This window comes from Trichechus manatus, unplaced genomic scaffold (genome assembly GCF_000243295.1).
Source record: "Trichechus manatus latirostris isolate Lorelei unplaced genomic scaffold, TriManLat1.0 scaffold00009, whole genome shotgun sequence".
Classification (NCBI taxonomy): domain Eukaryota; kingdom Metazoa; phylum Chordata; class Mammalia; order Sirenia; family Trichechidae; genus Trichechus; species Trichechus manatus.
In genome coordinates this window covers 3,511,741-3,534,262 of record NW_004443945.1, presented here as the reverse complement: position 1 = coordinate 3,534,262, position 22,522 = coordinate 3,511,741, and the positions used below count along the sequence as shown (strand labels likewise).

Below are 22,522 nucleotides of genomic sequence, written 5' to 3'. Positions count from 1 at the left end.
AATTAATTGGAAGGACTGCTTTTCCGCTCAGTTATACTACACAACTTTTCATATAGGGTAAGGATATCTCAAGGAACCCAGGTGTCACAGTGGTTAAGTGCTTGGCTGCTAACCGAAAGGTCAGGCGGTTTAAACCCACCAGGTGCTCCACAGGAGAAAAGACCTGGCAACCTGCTCCCTTAAAGATTACAGCCTTGGAAACACTATGGAACAATTCTACTGTATCCTATACAGTAGCTATGAGTCAGAATTGACTTGATGGCAGCCAGTTAAAGATGTCTAAGATAGATTTTCAGAGAACGGGTTTTATTTGTTTACTCTGATTTTAAGAAAGACTGTTACGGATTGAATCATGTCCCCCCCCCCGCAAAATCCAAAAATGTGTATGAACTTGGCTAGGACATGATACCCAGTATTGTGTGGTCGTCCACCATTGTGTGGTCAGATGTGATTATCCTATGTGTTGTAAATCCTAACCTCTATGATGTTAATGAGGCAGGATTAGAGGCAGTTATGCTAATGAGGCAGGACTCAATTTACAGGATTAGGTTGTATGTTGAGTCAGTCTCTTTTGAGATATAAAAGAGATAATCAGGCACAGAGGAGAGGGACCTCATACCACCAAGCAAGAAGAGCCAGGAGAAAAGTGCATCCTTTGGACCTGGGGTCCCTGCACTGAGAAACTCCTAGACCCAAGGGAAGATTGATGACAAGGACCTTCCCTAGAGCCAACGAAGAAAGCCTTCTGGAGCTGGCACCTCGAATTTGGACTTCTAGCCTCCTAGACTGTGAGAGAATAAATTTCTCTTTGTTAAGGCCACCCGCTTGTATTTCTGTTATAGCAGCACTCGATAACTAAGACAAAGTTGCATTGTGGGCAGAAACATACTTCATTTTCAGGCCTATTTCTGTTTACAAGTCAGATTTTTAAATTTCATATTTTACTCTGAGTAAAATGGACATTTATGGAACTACTGATGATAAAAAGCTCTATGTCTGCATCACATATAAAAGAAAAATCTCATACTTTTCATTGCAATTTTATATACCACTTACATATATCAATCTATTAAAATAACTTTTCAAATATAGTTTAATCATAAAAGTTTAATGTACCGGAAAATAGTTGCTATGCCTTACAGTTTTATTGTTTGTTTGGTAAGGTAACTTTCAAGTGATTTGTTAGTTTGGGAATTAATTCACACGTTGTCAATCTTTAATAGTTAGTCTCACAGTCATTTTTTTCCTCTAAGATTTTAACAGAAGTGACTTTAAAATGTTTAAGACAAGTTTCAACTGGTTTGATTTTTTCCATTATGTCAGAACTGCTACTTCCTTATACAGGGCATTGCAAAATAGCCAAACCTGGTTGTGTAGCAGCTGCAGGCACAAAACTGATGGGAAAAAACAAGTCCCAGTAACCAAGCATGATGAAATTGTAATGATGCTTGCATATCTCAGTTATCAGCAGGGGCCAGTTATGAAAATGTTGAAGTTGACCTGGCAGTATTTTGTTAAGGACTTTTTTGGTATGTTTATCCAGTATACATGCATAAAAATAGTTTTGCTCTTAGACAAAACTAATTACTTGTAACTGCTATACTTTGCTGTTTATTAAGTTTATTCCTAAATAGTAACAGATGTTGTATTTGTTCAGCTTTTTATCAGTGAAGCCGAAAACCACAGCTTTTGTTGCCTACTCCAAGGGTTAATTTTTAGTTGTGAGATGAGAAGCCAGATCAAATGTATCCATATGGCCATACTCCTTGCAGTGTTATAATGCTGAGCACACACAAAACTGATGTAGAACTTAGAATACTCAATTAGACGGCTGTTACTCCTGAGAACTTTGTGCGTGTGATCTACTCCATCTTTGTGGAGAGAGGATAACCTCTGATTCTTTCTCATTTTCTGTTATTCTAGACCTGTGCTGTCCAACATGGTGATCGCATCTGGCTACTGAGTACTTGAAATGTGGCTAGTCTGAATTGGGATGTGCTGTAAATGTGAAATACACACCAGACTTCTACTAAAGACTTAGTATGAAGATGAGAATGTAAAATAGCTCCTTCATAATTTGTATATTGATTATATGTGGACATATTTCAGATATGAGTTAAGTAGAATATATTACTAAAATTCACCTTTTTTTTAACATGGCTACCTGAATATTTAAAATTACATATGCAGCTCTCATTATATTTCTATCAGACAGCATTGTTCTAGAATGTAAGTGCAGTACACTGCCACTGTTTATTCACTTGGCCATAGGACCTTTTCTGACTGTTGCATATTCTTTCTGCAAACTAACAGCCCTGTCTACAGAGTCTGATCTTCCACACTAGCTTGATATTTGCTGTTGTTAGGTGCTATTGTGTCTATTCCAACCCACAGCAACCCCATGTACAACAGAACGAAACACTGCTTGGTCCTGCACCATCCTCATAATTGTTGCTGTGTTTGAACCCATTGTTAAAGCCACTGTGTCAGGCTGTCTCGTTGAGGGTCTTTCTCTTTTTGCTGACCCTCTACTTTACCAAGCTTGACACTGCACTGCAAAATTATAGCTAGATACTTGAGGTATGCCTTTTCCTTGGAATGTGCACTGATAATAGCATTATGATTCTTCTATGGAAAGAATACTTTTGATGCTCCAACAGCACAGACTTTGATTTCTTTCTTTTAGGGAGTGGCCGTACTGTGGAATGGGGAGCAGATGGGAGGCAGAGTAACTAACTGGAAGGGACAGTCTTGTAAAAAACCAGGCAAGAGAAAACAAGGACTTCTGCTGTGGGGTGGTGAGGAAAGGATGAACTAGAAGCATCTGGAAATAAGAACAAATAGGACAGGGTAACCCGTTGAATGTGGAGGATAAAAAGAAAACAAATCTGAGGTCAAGGATACGATTTATTGCATGAACAGAACTTGGGTAGATGATGATAATGTCAATTAAGATAGGGAACACAGGAAGAGGAGCAGACTTAGGGATTGGCAGTAGGGATAGGAGGTTCAGTTTATTTTAGACATGTTGAGTTTCAAGTGGCTGTGGAATGACTAGTTAGAAATACTAGTGATAAACTCAGGAGTGAGGTGAAAGCTAGAGATCTGTAAGTGGATGACAATACCAAGTGAGAGAGAAAGGAGGGAAAAGGCAGAACCTTGGGAGATTTCAACAAATGGGGATGGAGAGAGGAGTAATCAAAGGACACAGAAGTACAACCTGGGAGGCTGTAGGATGAAAAAGTGTCGTGGAAGCTAAAGAAGAGAATTTCAAGAAAGAAACGGTGGTCGTTGGTGACATCAAGTTAGAAGAGGACTGAAAAGAGATCAATCCATGTGGTTATATTTTTAGTTTGTAAAAGGTAAAGAGAGGCAAAGGCCACTGAAGTCAGCACTAGGAGGACACTGGTGACCTTTATAGGAGCAACTGTTTGCTGATGCCTGCAACTGCAAACAAAGGACACAATCTTTCATTCTGCAATAATAAACACAACGCTTAAAACTGAAGGGCCTCCTTATTGAAACATCACCACACTCATCTTCTCTCAGGTGAAATCAATCACAGAATTTTAGAATTGGAAAGGTGTCTGCTGGTCATCTAGTCCATCCCCCTCATTTTATGGCTGAGGAAACTCCAGAAAGGGGCAGCTTAGTGACTTTTACAAGGAAGATCAAGCCCAGAGCATACGAAGCCCCTATGTAAAGCCCCACTGTGGCTTCCCTAATGAAAACAAAGTGCGTGTCCAGAACTACAAACATACTACATTAGAGTATAGATAGGCTTTATTTACAATGATATTCAAAAAAGAATTAGCAAAGGATACTTCTTTTCCCTTTTGTATCTTATGAGCAGGAGCTGTACTTCACAAACAAAAAGGAGAAATCTCCTGGGTGCGGGAAGTGAAGGCCTCAGATATGCTCTCCAAATCCCAAATAAGTTGCAGGCTTCCCAGCTCCTAGCAGGTACTTGGTGGACACTGTTAGCAGCTGGGTGCTGAACTCCTCCAGCCCACTGGGGAATGTGTCCAGGGAAGACTCCAACGTTGGCTGGGGAAACTTCAGACTTTCACTTCACTCATGGCCTCCATAAGGCGAGCACTGTTCGTCACTGCTGTCGTCAGAAAAATGAACCTGTACCCTAAGGAGTGAAAGCAGCAGCATGAATGACAGAGAGCATATCTTAAGCTCCCACCAGTAACTATGGACACGCTGCAGTTCCACGATCCTCCGCTGGATCAGAGAGCAAATTTACACACATGGAGGCATCAGTTCCATGCTCTTGGGTACAACTTGCCAAGCCGGTAGAACTGGGCTCCCTGCTATAGCAGCCCAATAGCAAGGCTATGACAAGTGGTACCCAGAGGCCAGGAGAAAAGGCTGCCTGGGCCCTTTCTCCCCCAGATCCCATGCAGGTCTGTTCTCACCTTTCCGTTCTCTTACCTTTCTCTCTGCCCAGGAACCGGAGAGCTGAGAGCTCAGAGAATGTGCAGCCACCCAAGAACACCACCAAGATGAGACGCAGGGACTCGCTGGAAGCCTTGTCTTCCTTGGTCATGTCTGTGAGGATTAGACCAGATGCAAGTCTTCACTGACACGCTAGTACTGGGTGATGCATCTAGTTCATCGCTCGTTACCACCTGCCCCTACTTGTCAATGCCACATACCTGTGAAGGCAAACTCACTGCAGTTGAGCAGCCGTACCACTTCATCAAGGCCCTGCCAGCTTCGCCGCTCCAGTACCTGGGAAGGTGCAAGCACTAGTTTCAAGTCTACAGACGGTATTAGACTTAGGAAAGAAAGGGTGCAGCAGCCAGACTGTCGTGTTTCTTGCTAGTTACTAAGGTAGTAAAAAGTTGGGGTATGCCAGCTTCACAGGGACCAAATTAATGGCAGAGGGAGTGAGATATGGATGGGAGCTAGAGTCACTTGTTCTCACCTGCTCAATGATTCGGCAGCTAAGGGGCACATAAGCACCACTGAAGACATAGGCCATGTCCCGTGGCACTTTTAGGTCATACTCGCCATCCACACGTGGGATCTAGAGAGCAAAGGGTAGTATAGTTGGCAAATGACAACTTGGCCCTCTAGTCCTTTAAAAGGTCATATAAAGGTGGCATATCCAAAAGAAGAGTTCTTATTCCAACTAAAGGGGGAACCAGCAATAGCCCTGAAAAAAAATCTGTAACCACAGATTAAAGCTTCTGTTCCAGACACACTGATTCTCTTGAATGAGTCCTCATGCTCCCCATGAAGGAGCTAGAGGAAGGGTTCTTCCTTCTTAACCCTTCAGTGACATGGGACGTTAACTGAAGTAGCACTTAGTGTATGCTCTGGCATTGGTAGGTACTCATTAAATATTTATTAGATGAATGAATCTTTGGGCCTTGTCTCATTATTGAATTAACCTCATGCCATAATGCTACCAAATAGCAGTATCTTTATAAAACTACAAAATGACAAGAAGGGTTTTGTGGATTCAAAGTACTCCACAAAGAACTGAACCCACTGCCTCCCTTATCCATCCCTGTTCCACATACCAAATTCAGCTTTTTGCTGATGGCACGAAAATTGCTCCTCTTGGCCAGAGAACTGAAGGCATCAGTAATCCTTCCTGGGGAAGAAATCTGTGCTAGGTTTTATCTAACGTCTACAGGTTCATGACACTCCCATAGGCAGAACCATTCAGGAAATGAAGGGCTGCCTCTTCTCAGAAGCATGTCCTATCATATCTGAAGAACCTCAAAGCCTTTCACCTATAGTTCCCTGGAAATGATCAAGACATCCACCACCCTTCTCCCTATCCACAGTCTTCCTCCTACAGGATACCAGCTACCTATGAAATGCAATCTACAGGATGATCCTAGTTTATCTGTTAAGTGTATAGGCTTTGGAGTCAAACTGACCTGGTTTCAAATCTGACTTACTGAGGGACCTTCGACAACTCATTTAAGCCTCAGTTTCCTCATCTGTAAAACAGGGATAATAAAACTAACTTATAGAGTCTGTGAGGATTGGATGAAAAACTATCTACAGGACTTAGCACATGGCATAGCACTTGCTAAGTGTTCAATAAATGGAAATTGCTCTTACTAGCAGAAATATTACAGAAGTAGTAATGACAGTAAGAAATCACATTCTCCTTCCCCAGCTCATTCTCTCACCCTTTCAGGGTGCTCAGCCTGTTGAGAAAAGACAAAACAACAGTGGGGGAGGGTACCTGTGCTCCCTGCTCACCTGCAGCCTTGTCTGTCACCAGCTTGCTCACTTTGCTCTCCACTGCTGTGAGGGTGTCCCCTGGGGCCTGCTCTGTGAGAAGCCCAGCTCGCCGCAGATTGGAGAAGGTTAGCAGGTGCTCAGGACCATAGCTCTGAAGAAAATACAATCCAGCTATTTACTGAGCTTCCACCAAGGGTCTAGCACTGCAAAGTGATACAGAGGTGAGGGAGAGAAGGATTATGTGGTCTAGGCCCTGAAGGAGCTCACACTTTTTTTGTGAAAGATTTTCAGCCAGAAATAGCCAAACAACAAACAAAGAAGAAGAAAGAACAGTCTGAAACTATTAAAGAATATGGAAAGCGATGGATGTAAGGATGGCCGAGAAGATGTCACGGATGAGGTACGACTTGAGAAAAACCTTGAAGGAAAGCTGTATCGGTGGCTCCCAAGGTGCTACGATGAAAGGGAGAGACCTTGGGCTAGGAACTCCTCACTGAGTTCAACAGGGCAGAAGTGTTTGAATTCCCTCAGCACTGGCTGCCCACCATGAGAGGGGAATGGAGTGAAACAAGGGCAGTGGGAAGAGTCTGATGTCCTGAAAGGTGACTGTCTCTAGTCCCTCTAAGGAGGAGGCTTGAATGAGAACAGGATGGTGATGGGAACAAGAAAGGGTCATTTCTCCTTTTGCCTCTTTCAAAAATGTCCAATGATTTCCCTCCAAGTTCCCTCAAGGATACATTCTCCTTACCTGCAGATACTGGGTTTTCAGAGATCGGTAATCCTTGGGGATCAAACCTTAGGGCGAGGAATACAACAGGTTAATGAGAGAGAGGCTAGAATGTATAGCCAAACCAACCAACGATCAAACAACTCCACCCACCAAAAAAAATAAAGAACCTTAATTAGGAGGAAGGATTCAAAAATTATGTTAACCTTGTATCATATACTATTCTTAACTGATTTGTAAATTTAAGCTTGCTTACTGTAAGATAAAACCTGGGTCTGAGAATTCCAAGAAGAACCCTGAATCATAAGGTGCTGAGGAAGGGACACTGAAATTAATGCTAATTATAGGAGGGGTTATGGCAGGAGGGAGAAGTGACTTCTTGTGCACTTCTTCCTAGCTAAGTGGCAGATACAGTTAGATAAGGAGCCCTGGTGCTGCAGTGATTAAGTGCTGAGCTGCTAACTAAAAGGGTGGTGGTTCGAACCCATCAGCTGCTCATCAGTAGAAAGATGTGGCAGTCTGCTTCCGTAAAGACCAAAGCCTTGGAAACCCTATGGAGCAGTTCTACTCTGTCCTATAGGGTGGCTATGAGTCAGAACCAACTGGATGGCAACGGGTTTTGGTTTTTTGGAGGGGGCAATTCTATTTGGAACTGCTTTACAGCTACTTAGGAATAGGAAAAGTGTTCAAGTGGGTTTCAAAAGTGCAGTCTCATATGTTTTTATCCATTGAGGTAAGAAGAAATGGACCTCCAACTCCAACAGGAGATTTAGAATAGGCAAAATACTTTTCTGGGAAGCTAGCAACCTTAAAGAATATCTGCCAAATGGAAGACTAACAACAAAAACAAGCTGCCATAGAAGGCTGCAGATCTAGGCTTTTAGAAATGCTTATGAAATTAGCTGGCTGTCCCTTTTTCCTGAAATACATCTTTATTATGAAGTTTCATTGAAGGTGGGAGACCTGGTGGAATGACGAGAGAAATGCTACTCAGCTCTATGCCTTTGCAGTCCTAAGATATGACAGGCATTGTTCTGGGGCGGCCTAGACGTGGTCCGGCTTAGGGCTGGGACAATGAATTACTCTGTGACCAGGTGATGTTTCACCTGAAAACAAAAACTGCTTTATTTTACAAGGAAAACAATCCATGAAGTTTCAGAAAAACGTCTGTTTGCTAAGGTATTTGTCCCTGTCTTTCAAATGTACTTCTTCTGTCCCTGAGGCAGAGTTTCTTGACCTCCCATCTTCAGTCCCTGGGACTCACCGTTCTCAGTGATGGACAAAAGGCACATGAGACGAAGGCTTTCTATCAGCGACACCTGCACAGAAGGAAAGAGTCAATGAGAATCCAAGTTTCCTGACGCACGTTCTTCTCTCCTCTTCCTTCTGCTTGAGGCAGATCCTACTCTAAACACACCATCCCCGGCTCCCCCCGCCCCTCCTGCAGGCTCACCTGCCGGTCTATGTGTTCCTCAATGTAGCCAGTGCTCTCCCGGATGTTGAACCCCTCTAGCAGTGCTGTGGGTAATCAGAAGAGAGCCTGTTACTGGGGAATCAGCTCAGCTCTTGCCATCTATGCTAACAAGCATCTGTCTCCCCAACTCCTTCTCCATCCTCAGGGTGGGTTAAGGGACCCCAGGACTTCTAGCAGGAACCAGAATTCCACACAGCCAGTGTCAGCTGGGAAGAGCCAGAGAGCATCTTTCAAGGGTGGGCTGGGGCAGGGAGCCAGGGAAGTAGAAGCTCGAGAATTCGCACAGCAAGGCTGCTGCAGTTACCATGCTCGGTCTTGATTAGCTCCTGGAAATCCTGCTTGGTTTTCTTCTTCATGATGGACTCGCAGGCCCCAATATCTGCAGACAGGACAAAGAGGAAGCTGATAGATTCCTAATTCTAGAAGGATGTCCTTTTTTTGTCCAGAAAAATAAAAACCTGTTAAGGCAAAATCCAAAAGACTTCTTCCTACTTTAGATCAAATAAGTCCATTGCTGTATTTCAAGATGAGCAGGGGTATCCTCTGGGGAGGCAGTGTTCCTCTGTCACATTCCCCTTGGGGGATACAGATTCACTTCCCCTCCCCATCTCCTCAAGCTGAAACCTACGGAGACTCAGCAGGCGGTGCTCCTGTTTCAGTCCCTTGAGTTCCTGAGACACGAAGTTCTTCATCTGCTTGATGTCCATGCCTCTCCGGCGCTGCAGGGAAGTCCCCATGAGGTCATCTCCTCCCTGACCTCAGGCACGAGAGCTACCACCCTCCCTGAGATCCCACCCATCTAAGACAAAAGTCAGAAGGGGAGCCAAAGGGCAGCAGCCTTGAGAAGCCACAGAAGAAACAAAAGAGGACCCAGGGCTTGGAGCCTCACATCATACTGGGCCTGTAAGTTCCGGGCCTTTTGGCTCAAGAAGCCAAAGACGTTGGAGAAGTGCTCGTTACGAATCTCATTAAACACCTGTGAGGGGAACATGACCAGGAAAACTTACTATGCCAGAACCGTAACTTCTACCTCATCAGTGTTCTTCCCTAACTCATTAACATACATGATATTACAAGAATGTACAGCTGTTCTAGCAGAAGTACAAAGAAAGCTCAGCTAGTATCAATTAATAGTAAGTATACTTGAAGAACCTCCTATGTGCTCTGAGGTGTGCTCTTAACTGGCAGAGAAAATCTGTTTCTCATAGACTTAGCTTCCCATCCCAGAGCCGAAGCCCAGAGCCTCCTGTAATCAGTACCCCTGGGTAAATTCACTGCTAGCACCCAGACCCTCACCTTGTCCTCGGCATTGAGTAGCACCTTCAGACTCCTGTCAGAGGATGTAACTTCTGGGCCAAAGTCGACACTCCCTTTGAAAGCAGAAGGGATGGCTATGAGCATCTCCAATGAGGCCTATCTTCTACCCTTTCCTGAACTGCCACGAAAGGTCCCCAGAACTATTTGGAAGCCAGCAGTTCACTCAGAGTCTGGGTGCCCCCACAATCCCTGCCACACTGTGAGCAGCACCAGGAGCTGATGACACTTTCATCTTGCCTAGACACAGAAGACAACAGCGCTTACCACACTTGATGCGGAAGGTGTCGTCCACCAGGCCCTCGTAAACCACTTGGGAGCAAAGTGCTGTCACAAAGTCCACATCTGAAACCAAAATCCCTGACCATGAAGGTTCTCCCTGACCCAGCCTTCTCCCCAGCTTGCTCAGTATCAACTCAAGTGCCTTCCACAGGGCCAAGTGCCCATGCTCCTAGTCAACGTTGGGATTCACAGCCTTACATTTAGGTCCTAACTTTGCCACCATGGTTTCTATAGTCCCATGTCTTCTATGGTCCAAAGACAAGAGTAGTGCTGGGCATAATTTTACCTCTGTCCAGGAGAAAGACATGTCCAATTTCTGGCCTTCGGCCCTTGGTTTCACCATCCTCCTCCTCCTCCAGTTTTCTCCACAATTCATGTGACATCTGCCAGGGCCCAATAAATTCTCAATCTTGTGTCCAGGTCCCTACTGCAGCCCCATACCTAGAGAAGCCAGCCCCAAGAGGGGAGCTAACTATTAACGCTATTCTACTCACACCTGCTCCTAATCCTCCCCTCACATACCAATGAAGAAAGAGCATTACCCTTACCCAAAGATTAAAAAGAGATTTAGGAAGGCTATCCAGGAGGCCCTGGCTCTTGTCTTTCTGTTAGCCACACAAACTTCCCTCTCTGAGGAACTACTCCAGAACAATAAAAGCAAGACTTTCCACAGATGCCCGTGGATAGTCCTTGGGCACAGAACAGGTGAAATGGGGCTACTGGGACAGCAGTACTGCCGGTGCTCTCACCTTGGCACATCTACCAATTCCATAGCAGTTAGGAAAGGACCCATAGAGAGTGCTGAGAAGGTGCAAGGCCTGTGCCACAGTGTTGATCCAACGCTGATCTCCTTCCTGCAGGGCCCACACAGGCCGCAAAGATACAGATCAACCCAACAGGCCCATCTGGATAGTAGCCGGCCCTAAAAACCCTGGTGTGGGAAGGCAGGGTCAGGGAATGCTTGAGAATTCATTTTGATTGGCCCCGGAGGAAGTCCCGTGGACATCATCAATCAGTAGCACCCAATCACCACATCACTGTCACTCATGATAAATTATATGCATTTGACAAAGTTTAGATCAATATTTCTAGCCCACTGGATCCCACGTTTCCCCCCATCCCTTGATGACAAGACCCAAGGGCCCTGCATTCACCAGGAAGTAGTCCCTGAAAAATTCTGGTAGCTCCATGCTCAGCAGATCCACATCAAGAGGCAGCAAGGAGAAGGCCCATTCATCACAGCTCACATCTGTGGGTAGAGACAGCATCAGCCTCCCTTCAGAAGGCACTTGGTTCCATATTAAGAGGGAAGGTCCACCACAGTCATGCAACAAATATATGAGTGGCTGCCACACACAGGGACTGCACTAAGCACTGAGCATTCAAACATGAGTAAGACACAGCCTTATTACACAAACTATTTTATTACAACAGTGCTCCAAAGAAGTAAAACAACAAGCCATGAGCATAAATATTACAGGGATCTAACCTCAACTAGGGGTATAGGAAAGACTTCCTTAAAGAAGTGACACTGAAGCTTAGAATTTGAGTAAGATTTGGGTCGGCGAAAAGTTGTAGGGTAGGGAACATTCCAGGCAGCAACAACAGCATGTGCAAAGTCCCTGTGGCTAGTGAGTCAGAGGAAAGGGGGCAACACATGATGTGTCTAAAAGGATAGGAAGGGGCCAGACTGTACAAGGTGTAGGGGGCCATGTTGAGGATTCTGGGCTTAATACTGAGCCACTGCAGCATTTTCAGTAGAGAGTACTGTGATCAGGTTTGTGTTGCATGGGAGAACGGAGTGAGGAATACATGGAAGAGGGAAGGTACAATTCTTCCCTGTGGGAGTCTTGGAAGGTAAGAATAGTTGGTCATTTCCAACTACAAACCTTGGTATCCCTTTTACGCTATCCCACTAATATTCTAATTTGAGATCCTACTCCCACCCCCCTTCTCAGGGGTCTCTTTCCTCCTGCTAGGTCAACAAAAATAAGACAAAAGAAGAAGATGGGAGGACACAATTATTTCCTTCTTCCCGTATGTTGTGTCTCCCTTTCCACTCACATTCATCTCATCTCACCTCCATAGATTCCCTCTTCCTCAAGCACCATCTCACATGCATAAAACTAAAAGAGAAAAGGAAGTTGATTAGTAACAACCTCTTTCTCTGTTCTATTTCTCTGGAGTTCATCTATGGTCACTGATGAGAACATAATGATTCTTGAACTCAGTGAAAAAGACATGAGAACCCAGACTCTTAGACCTAGAAAGGACCACTAGAATCATCTAGCCCAACACTTCATTTACCTTTTCACACATTTTATTTATTTATTTAGTCAATTGCTTCTTTCTCCATGAGAGACTGGAAAAGCTTCACCAAAAAGGTATTCCAGCTGTGTTTGAAGGGTGAATCCTGTAGCCAGAGATGGGAGGAAGTGCATGAAAGTGCTATAGAAAATGGTGGAGCAGGAACAAGTAGGAGTTAAAGGGCGGTGTTGGGGACATGGTTCTGTTTAGCACATGTCCATGGGACCTCAAGAAACGCAGTTCCCAGGAAAGATGTCTGGAGAAACAGCCTTGGGAGTCAATGGCGTGTATGTTGTAGTTAAAGTGGATGGTTTGTCCAAGAGAAAAGACTACAGAGTGAGAAGAGAGCTAAGGATGGGACCCTAGGGAACAGCAAAATTAAATGGGTATACAGTGCAAAAGCTGCCACAGAAGACTGAGAAGACACCTAGAAAAGCAGAGGCAGGAGAAAACAGTACCACTATCATCAGGGGGAGGAGCCCTGGTGGTGCAATGGTTAACCACTCAGCTGCTAACCAAAAGGTCGGTGATTTGAACCCACCAGCTGCTTTGCAGGAAGAAGATGTGGCAGTCTGTTTCCGTAAAGACTACAGTCTTGGAAATCCTATGGGGCAGTTCTACTCTGTCCTATAGGGTCGCTATGAGTCAGAATTGACTCAGTGGCAATGGGTTTTATAGTCAGGGGAGGCTAAAGTTTCCAGGAGGGCTGGGCAATTGTGTCAAATGCCAGAGAGGTTAAGTGGGATAAGCATTAAATAGACATCACTGAATTTGACAATAGAGATCTTAGGGGGATTAGATTAAAAGATAAAGGTGAAAGTGAGGCAGCAGAAGTAATGACTGCAAACAATTCTTCACAGAAGTCTAGCTATGACAGAAAGGAGATCCCTTCATAGGGAGAAGAGATGAAAAGGGAAAAACTGTTTAGAAGGGACCAGACACGGCTGAAGACAGAAAAGAATCTACCTGATGAAGCACGACAGTGGAGAAGGCAGATCTGGATGGGGCTAAGCATGAGTGAAACAGCTGATCGTGGAAAGGAGAAGGCCAGTATATCCTCCTCCTTTAAGATAAGTGAGAAAAGGATGAACTACTTGGAGGTACGGAGGAGGAAAGTGGAGGGCACTTACATCAAATGATGATGATGACAAAAATAATAGCTAATATTTATTAATCACTTAACATGTGCTAGACCTTGTTCTTAGTATTTTATAAGGATAACCTGTTTTAATCCTCATGATGATTCTATGAGGTGTGAAAGATTAATGCTATGTGCACCTTACTTTACTGTTACACAGCAGAACCCTATTTATCCCTCACTTATTTCTGCCAATAAAACTGAAATCTATGGGCCTGCTTTTAACATCTTTTTTTGCCATTTCAACAATCTTCACGTGTACAGCTCAATGACATTAAATATGTTCATCATGTTGTTCAACCATCACCATTCCCAAATTTTTCCATCACCCTTAACAGAATGCTTTTAACATTTGATGCCAACTAATGAAATTCCAGAGCCTGTCTGAAAACTTCCAATCCTCATAATTAATAAAGGGGATCTCAGGAAGAGATAAAGGAGATGTCTCCTCTTCCCTAACGCTACTGAAGGAGGGATCTTCCTGTGGCATAAAATTAGGTCAAAGAATTTGACTAGATTGGGTGTTAAATGGAGAACACTTATAAGAAAATCCATTTTGTTTTTCTGTGTAATATGGAGGCTTGTAGGATTCTTCAAAACGATTACCTACTTGTTCTATCCCTTGTTAATATAAATCTGTCCTTGGAAGTATAATTTTTTAAAAAAGTGTTTTGCGTCTGGGGTCATTAAAGCTTGTGAGTAGCCATCTAAGATACTCCACTGGTCCCTCCTTATCTGGAGCAAGGGAGAATGAAGAAAACCAAAGACACAAGGGAAACATTAATCCAAAGACGGACGGACCACAATTTCCACAGCCTCCACCAGACTGAGTCCAGCACAACAAGATGGTACCTGGCCACTACCACCAACTGCTCTGACCGGACAGAGCTGGAAAAAAACATAGAACAAAATTCTAACTCACAAAAGAGACCAGACTTACTGGTCTGACAGAGACTGGAGAAACACCAAGAGTATGGCCCCCAGACACCCTTTTAACTCAGTACTGAAGTCACTCCTAAGGTTCACCCTTCAGCCAAAGATAGACAGGCCCATAAAACAAAACAAGACTAAATGGGCACATCAGCTCAGGGGCAAGGACGAGAAGGCAGGAGGGGACAGGAAAGCTGGTAGCGGGGAACCTAAGGTCAACAAGGGGAGAGTGTTGACATGTTTTGGGGTTGAGAACCGATGTCACAATACAATATGTGTATTAATTGTGTAATGAGAAACTAATTTGCTCTGTAAACCTTCATCTAAAGTACCAAAAAAAAAGGTTCTGTAAGACTTCCAAAACACTTTAGAAATTATTGCCATGGCTCTTTTAACAACATTCAAAAGTAACCTGTAGTTCTAATCAGTTATCTTACTTGATAATTTCTTGCCCAGGTAATAATGTTATTAATACTTGATATTTTTGTATTCGTAAACAGGATAAATATTTGTAAGATTGCTCTATCAAACTTCAAATGATCTTCAAAGGAAGCATTGGCTCTTTCCTCTTATTCCTTCTCCATGATGAGAAAACAAGATAAGCCTATGATTCCCCTAGGTTTTTTTTTTTTTTAAATTTTAACAGAGATTGAAAGTATTATCTCATTTAAATTAAAAGAGATAAGTAGTATTATCAACTCTGGTTTATAAATGGAAAAACTGAGACCCAGAGCACTTAAGTAACTTATCCAAGATCACACAGGTAATGAGAGCTAAAGCAAGGATTCACACCCAGACAGTCTGGCTTTAAAGCCTTTACTCTTAGCTAGTGTTTCTAGTTTCTCAAAAATGTTCTTAGAAAAACTGAAAAGAAATAAATCATTGCCCTTTAAACTTTAATTTCTACCTGCTCTAGGAGTGGCATGCACTAGTTGGTAGTTTACAGGTCTATGGCTGGCAATGTAAAGGCCTGGTACATCATTCCTTTCAATCAGTGAGACTGAGGATGTACCTATGATGTACCTAGCACATGCGGAAGCAAGAGGGGAGGTCACTGGAATCAAGAAACTGAGATACTATGATGGTTCACCAAATAATGACTGGAGTCACTGAGGTTAAGATGGAAGACACCTACCCTGCTAAATCACTGTGTGACCGTGAGCTTCAATGCCCTCATCTGCTTAAAGCTGGGGTGGTGTAAATGGTCTCTAAAGTTCCCTTCTTGTGTAAGAAAAGGCTTTTCCAGAATATGCTGGTATGGTAACCCAGGGGCAGTCCAGCCACATCCCTTAGATGAGTATGTGTACGGGTGTGAGTGTGAATGTGTGTGCTGATTATTTATTATACTTATTATTATAGAATTCCTGATACAGGGAGAAAGTCATTGAAAAGCCATAACATTGTACACCATTACTATACAGGAATTTGTGTTAGAAGGGATACATGGCAGGTTCTACTTCAAAAGTGGGAATCCTTTCATTTAAAGAAATCTATGTTGCAGCTACCCCTCACAATTCCACAGTACTTCATTTGGGGTCAGTATGATGAAAGACCCTCTGCTAAACAATGAGGGCTACATTAACAAAAAGACAGTATTTTTTCCCAGTCATACACAAATTGCTTTGAAGGAGTTAGAGCAGTTGGTCTTGTACCCCTTCCTAGTCCTCAATCCTGTCCTACCTTATTCCGCTTTCACTAGGAGCCACTCACCTTCTGAGGGCTGAAGATCACTTTGTATTTTCGAGTCCGGCCAGCCAATTTGTCAGTATTGACAAGATCTACAGAGAGAAAGAATGCAACTCAGAAAGCCAAGGGCCATTTGTTAGACTAAAAGCAAGGGAGCAGACATCCTCTACAAATGGTATAGCCAACTCGAACAATTCTTTTCTTATTAAACGGTCTTTATAGCCAAGGTCCTTAGATCTTGCCTACCCCTTCCCAGGTCTTAGCTACAATGTAGTACCATGGCATACTCACTGGCAATGTATCGCATATTCTTGATGCGGGGTCTGACCAAGAAGCACAATCTATGGAAGAGAAGCAAAATGAAAAAAAAAAAACAGTGAAGAAAAATCATGAAGTTGGTGATAGCAGCTTAAAAGAAATTAAAACAATACCAATTCTTTCACCACTTTCCCTTCTTAACAGGGCCTACAGTTCTCATCCCAGCCAAAGCTATGCCAGCTCTCTTGGCCTACCATATACCGGCCATAGAAGATATTCCTGAATTCAATAGATACACTGTGTGTGGTAAGCTGGGAGCATTTATTGGCCCTATAGTGGACCCAAAAGTTCCTGCTCTCAAATCACTTACAATCCAATGGAAAAATAAGATGTATTAATGTATGGAGTATATTAACAATCAAGTGCTAAGAAAACAATACAAGAAAGTAATATAAAATATGTATTTTCAAACTGGGGTCCATGGATGTTTTCTCCATAGATGTATTCTCCAAGCATCCAGGAGAATTTTATTTTTCCCTCTAAGAGAGGGTGTATATTACTTAAGTTTGAGAAATATTAAAAAACAACAACAAATAAAACCAGATAACATAAGCAGTATATGACTCTGTGCCAGGTAAGCAGGACAAATGCTGAACACCAAAGAAATCTAAAGGAGGAGAAAATCACCCTGAACCGGAAAGGCAACAGAGCTTCACAGAGGAGATGAGGCTGGGCTATGAGGAAGAGGTATTCTTTACAGAAGCAGCAAGGACAGGAGAGAATTTCAGGTAAGTGAATGGAGTACCCAAAAGGGCAAAGGCACATGCACACAGTGGAGGCCTGAAGGGGAGCATGTGAGAGACAAGGCTGGGAAGGTGGTGTGAGGTCACATTGAGAGAGCCTTGAACTCTCTGATGAGCAATTCGGACTTTACTTGGTACGTCATGGGAAGTCTTCAAGGTTCTTGAGAAGAGCAAGATGAAAATACTTTTGAAAGGTTAATCTGGTTATAAATAGTAGATTGGATTACAGAGGGAAGAGGAGAAGGGTGGAAGAAACTGCAGGAAGGGAGACCAATTAAGAGATATTATGGATTGAATTGTGTTCCCCAAAAAATATGTGTTGTAAATCCTAACCACTATACCTGTGGTTATAAACCCATTTAAGAATGGATTTTCTTTGTTATGTTAATGTGCCAATATTAGTGTAGGGTGTATCTTAAGTCAAACTCTTTTGAGATATAAAAGAGTGGATTAAGCAAGCAGCAAGAAAGCACAGATGGGGAAATATAGATGCCATGCCACATGAGATCTCCAAGGAACAAAGAAATAAAAGCTGAGAAGAGACAAGGACCTCCCCCCAGAGCCAACAGAGAGAGAAAGACTTCCCCTAGAGCCGGTGCCCTGAATTAGGACTTCTAGCCTCCTGAACTATGAGAAAATAAATTTGTTTGTTAAAGCCACCCACTTGTGGTATTTCTGTTATAGCAGCACTAGATAACTAAGAGGCTAACACAATAATCTAGGCATGAAATTGTAGAAGTTCAGAGAAATAAACTATATCAGAAACACCACAGGGCCACATCTTAGCCATAGTACAGATCAAAGGTAAATGTGCAGGGACCTCCTCCAGCTTGGGGCCACGACAGATTCTCCCAGACACTCACTGTTCATTGGAGCTGAGGACTGGCTTGTTCTCCACCTTGTACAGCTTGTCCACTTCATGTTGCTAGAGAAAAATCCAACAATATAATAGACATAAAAGCGCTTGAAAAGCCCAAAGCTTGATACAAAGCTAGGGAACTTCTATAATGGCCTTCTATTTACACTAAATCTCGGAATCAAACTGCCTCCTAACAACCATCCCACCAAACCTTTCTCAAACTGCACTAAGGAAACCAAAAATAAAACAATATGAAATAACCCCAACAGCATCAATCTGCCTTTGTCCACCCAATTCAGCTATCCTGTATTTACCATAAGGGTTGTCACTCTTCAGTAATTTCAGCTGTTCATCAAAGAATAACTGCTAATTAAAGAGGATAGAGGTGCATGAGTCCATCTAGGAAAAGGGGCAGATACCTTCAGGATGGAGACATTGGCAATTCGATCCAAAGGGCTCATCAGATCTGCCTCAATGAACAAGTCCTTTTTTCCAGGAAGCTGAAGGAGACACAGTATATTGGGTCACTCATATGTCACACAAGGTCTCTCAGCTGAGAATTCATCCATCCATCCATTTAACAGAATCACAGTTTCCGAGTTGGAAGGGCGCTAGACATCATCTAGCCGAGCACCTTATTTACTGTCTGTAGCCACCACTGACATTTCTCTGTATGGTCTTTGTATTGACGTTTCTCTGTATATTCACCTATTCTGCTTTCTTTTCATTTTCTGTACCAGTGGGAAGATATTCCACCTTCTAAGGTTAACTCTTCCAGCTGTGCTTGTCACCCAACCCTTCTGCTCGCCTGTGACCTTGTTCTGCATCACTGCTCTTCTTCTCCACTGCCTCCTCCACTCTGCCTCCCAACAATCCCTAGTCTCCCCTTGTTGAACAAAGCCAAACAAAACCAGATCTCACCTTGCATGCTGCAACCCCCTCAATGAACTGCTAAATATCTTCTTATGTAGGACTGTTCTTCTAATTACAAAAATAACTATGCTCGATGCAAACAACTTAGAAAACCCAGGACAGTCCTCACTCTATCACCCACCCACTCACCCTGTCATCTGATTCCTGCATCATCACTCTTGACACTACTCTCTTCTGTTCAGAGGAAGGAGAGGTTACATTCAGTGGCAGGGAGGGAGAAATCATCAGAAGTTTCCTCTCAGCTAGGCCTTGACAAATGGGATAGGGTGTGGACAGGGATATATTAACAGGGCCATCCAGATAGAGGTAACAACAAAGGCCAGGGAAAGAGTATAGGCAGAATGGTAAGGGCAAAAAAAGCAATTCAGTTTGGCTGATGCATAAAGTACACAGACGGCCTTGGTTCTCAGCCAGAGGCAATTTTGCCCTCCAGAAGACATTTGGCAATGTCTGGAGACATTTTTGATTGTTTGATTCTAGGGTAGGGGGTGTCGTTGGCATCCAGTGGGTAGAGGCTAGAGATTCTGCTAAACATCCTACAATGCACAGGAAAGCCTACCACAACGAAGAAGTATCCAGCCCAAAATTTCAATAGTGCTGAGGCTGAGAAATCTTGATGTAGAGGAATGGTGGGGAAAAAGGCTGCAACAGTGGACTAGACTAGAGCCTGGAGGGCCCCAAATGCCAGACTAGGGAGTTTGGACTTGATCTTCTATGGAACAGGGGAAAATGGAAAGCTTCTGTGCACCAAAGCATTCCAATCAGCTATGCATATTAGTTAGACCAGTCTGACAATTGTGGGTCAAGTGGATCCGAAGCATGAGAAACTGGAGGCAGGGGCCCACTTATGGGGTTAATGCAACAGTCCAAGCAGTTCAAGCATGTGGCAATGCAGGAGGACTCGATTTAGGCTGGTGGCAGTGTGAAGGAGGAAAACTCATGGCACAGTGGTGAAGAGCTATGGCTGCTAACCAAAAGTTCAGCAGTTCGAATCTACCAGGTGCTCCTTAGAAACTCTATGGGGCAGTTCTACTCTGTCCTATAGATTCGCTATGGGTCAGAATCAACTCGAAGGCAATGGATTTTAGTGTGGAGGAAAATAGATTATTTAAGAGATATATGGAATATATTTTTTAAATACCTGAAGGAAATTAACAGTGGTTGTATCTGATGGTAGGGTTTAAGTGATTTTTTTTCTTTATACTTTCCCTTATCTTCTAAATTTCCTATAATGTGCAAGTGTTATTTTATAATTATTAAAAGTCTCATAGAAGAAGAATCTGTAGGACTCAGTGACTGGTTTGGTTAAGTATAAGGAGGGAATAGAATCAAACACGATTCTGAGGTCTCAAGACTGAACAGCAACGTCCATAACAAGAATTAAGTCAGAAGTTTGTCTAGGGAGGATATTACTACACTGAGATCCACTTGGGCCACAATGAGTCACCCTTGCTGGCTTCCTCCATCACCTACACTCCATTTACAAGTTTCTGTCCTTGGTCTCATCAACTCTCTTCACGTTGATCTCACCTGAGCTAGTGTCTTTAACTAGAACCTCTATTCAATTCCTCAGACATTTGCTGAGTGTCTTTTACACGCAAATCACTGTGCTGGCACTATCCGACACTTCAAAGAGAAATAAAATATGGTCTCTGATTCCCTAAGGTTCCTTGAAGGAACTCCTAAGTCTCCACCTTCATCCCAGCCTCATGATAGAGCTGCAGCTCTACATTTCTATCTGCTGGATGTAATGAACTACATTTCCCACTGACATCTTAACTTTGCCTATCTGAACCCAAACTAATCAGCTTCCCTCAACAAACCTGTTTCTCTAATTCTTTTTTTTTTCATTTCCATTCAATGTTCATGCAACAAATATTTATTAAGCACATGCTATATGCCTGACTCTAAGCTAGGCACTTGCTGGGCATATAGTGTTGAGCAAAACAGGTATGCTCCCTGTCCTCATGTAGCTTCCATGGACATGGACATTAAATAAATAACTATAGAATTCATCCATCAGAATTATAGTAGCAGCATTATTTTCCTAATACCCCAGGTTCAAAATCTCAGACTCAGCTTTGTTTCTCCTTCAACATGTAAACCAATTAATAAGTCTTTAAGTCTTCTTTCACCATGTCTTAAAAATCTATCACTTCTTTTCCATTCCTATTGCCACCAATTTTATGTGGGCCTTTGTTACTTTGGTCTAAACTATGGTCTCCTAACTAGCCTTCTTGTTGCCCATTTACTCCACATTCCTATTAGAACCATCTTCAAGTATTACTCCATGCCACGAATGGGAAAAAAGTCTTCAGGGGCTGCCTAACACCTATTGTGTAACTTCTGATCGCTTTCTTCCCCTTGCACATGCCCTGTTTTTGTCTGGTTCCTTAACTCCGCTCCTACCAATCCAACTGCCTGGAACATGCTTCCCCGTCTCCAAGGAAAATATGCTTATTCTTCACACTCCAGCTCCTTAAAACACCTAATAATCCCACCTAGAAATAATTGCTTACTCTAAACTCTTCAGGCATCGTGGCCATCACTCATTCACCACACGACACCTGTGTGTGGTTAATTTGTGTTTCATATGGCTCCTACTGGATTTTAAGATCCCTAATGGCAAAGAAGATCTCCTAACAATCTTTCCATCCCCCGTGAATCGCACAGTGCCAGGCACTCTGCAGAATGACTGACTGGTGTCTCCTCAGGCCTGTATGAAAAAGGTGATTTCCATTAATTCTTTGGCCAGGTCCCAAGCAGCTCTTACTGCCCTCTGGTTTTCACGCTGAGTGCTCCATTTTGGACCTGCCGCAAAAGCTCCAAAGGCAACAAGAACAAGGGCCAAGAACAAAATCAAGAGGGCTTGGCAAAGAAGAAATACGCATCCAGCGAGTGCTAAACTGTTGATGCAGTAAAGGCCCCAGGCGTGGCGGGCACTGACCTGCTCCAGCAGATAGATGAGCTGGTCTCGTGCCAGTCTCTTGAGCATGGAGAAGTCAGGCAGCTCAGGGGCGTCCGGCCGATGGGTAAAAGCCATGGCAGCGGTCGCCTGGGCTGCGGGGTGGAGACGGCGGACGCCCTCTGCTCTGAGAAGGCCGGCAGGAGCCCAGGGTAAGCGCAGGGAGACAGTCCTTCAGGTCTAGGCACGGGCTCCCAAGGAATCCTCGGAGAGGTCTTCGTTCTTCAGCCGCGAGCGAGAAATGAATGGCCACCTCCTGGTCAGAGAGTCACAGTGTCGGGGGACCCTCGTCTCAGAATTGTAGCCACTGTGCCCAGACTTGTCCTTTCCTGGCCCACCCCGCCAGCCAGCAGGATTCTGGTCTACACCTGCACAGACGTCACCGCACGAGGGGAGAATAACACAGCCCGCTGTCAGAGACAGAAAGGGCTTCCGAAAACTCCCGGAAGTTCAGGTCGCTGGACCGGCACATAACAGACCCGGAAGGGGACGGCGTCCTGGAAGGGACAATTGAAAATGGGCGGCAACGTATCAAATTTCCAGTCTCATTTCTGGCCAAAAAGGAGTTTTCCTATGATAAAATCAGTATGCCTTAAACTAGTGTTTAATGATACATCTGATTCTCCTAGA

At 43.6% G+C, this 22,522-nt stretch overlaps 1 protein-coding gene across 3 annotated transcripts; it reads right to left on the bottom strand.

Moving 5' to 3' along the window:
• Positions 1–1,468: 1,468 nt before the first annotated feature.
• VPS33B (VPS33B late endosome and lysosome associated) lies at positions 1,469–22,305 on the bottom strand. Of its 3 annotated transcripts, none has more exons than XM_023725948.1 (23): positions 21,447–21,992; positions 18,414–18,494; positions 17,999–18,060; positions 16,366–16,415; positions 16,099–16,166; positions 12,094–12,139; positions 11,168–11,262; positions 10,763–10,867; positions 10,300–10,396; positions 9,999–10,076; positions 9,714–9,787; positions 9,307–9,393; positions 9,046–9,136; positions 8,722–8,796; positions 8,397–8,461; positions 8,208–8,262; positions 6,965–7,011; positions 6,235–6,367; positions 5,538–5,611; positions 4,937–5,038; positions 4,665–4,740; positions 4,441–4,557; positions 1,469–4,138 (listed from the first exon to the last, which is right to left on the bottom strand). In XM_023725948.1, exons 1-23 carry the CDS (start codon positions 21,471–21,473, stop codon positions 4,059–4,061), a joined length of 1,785 nt encoding a protein of 594 aa, XP_023581716.1. In that variant the 5' UTR covers positions 21,474–21,992; the 3' UTR covers positions 1,469–4,058. The 3 variants fall into 3 exon arrangements, with proteins under 3 accessions (XP_023581716.1, XP_023581717.1, XP_004370693.1); XM_004370636.3 differs by having other exon boundaries at positions 3,762–4,138; positions 21,875–22,305; XM_023725949.1 differs by lacking the exon at positions 9,999–10,076 and having other exon boundaries at positions 21,875–22,305.
• Positions 22,306–22,522: the final 217 nt, after the last annotated feature.

Bases quoted from the DNA above. Each gene is read 5' to 3' on its own strand.
- VPS33B (XM_004370636.3), bottom strand. From the start codon at position 21,970: ATGGCTTTTACCCATCGGCCGGACGCCCCTGAGCTGCCTGACTTCTCC. The intron at 8,797-9,045 runs GTAGGTTTCAGC...TCCTGTCTGCAG, and splicing joins GCACCGCCTGCTGAGTCTCC to ATATTGGGGCCTGCGAGTCC. The intron at 6,368-6,964 runs GTAAGGAGAATG...TATTTTCTTCAG, and splicing joins TGAAAACCCAGTATCTGCAG to AGCTATGGTCCTGAGCACCT.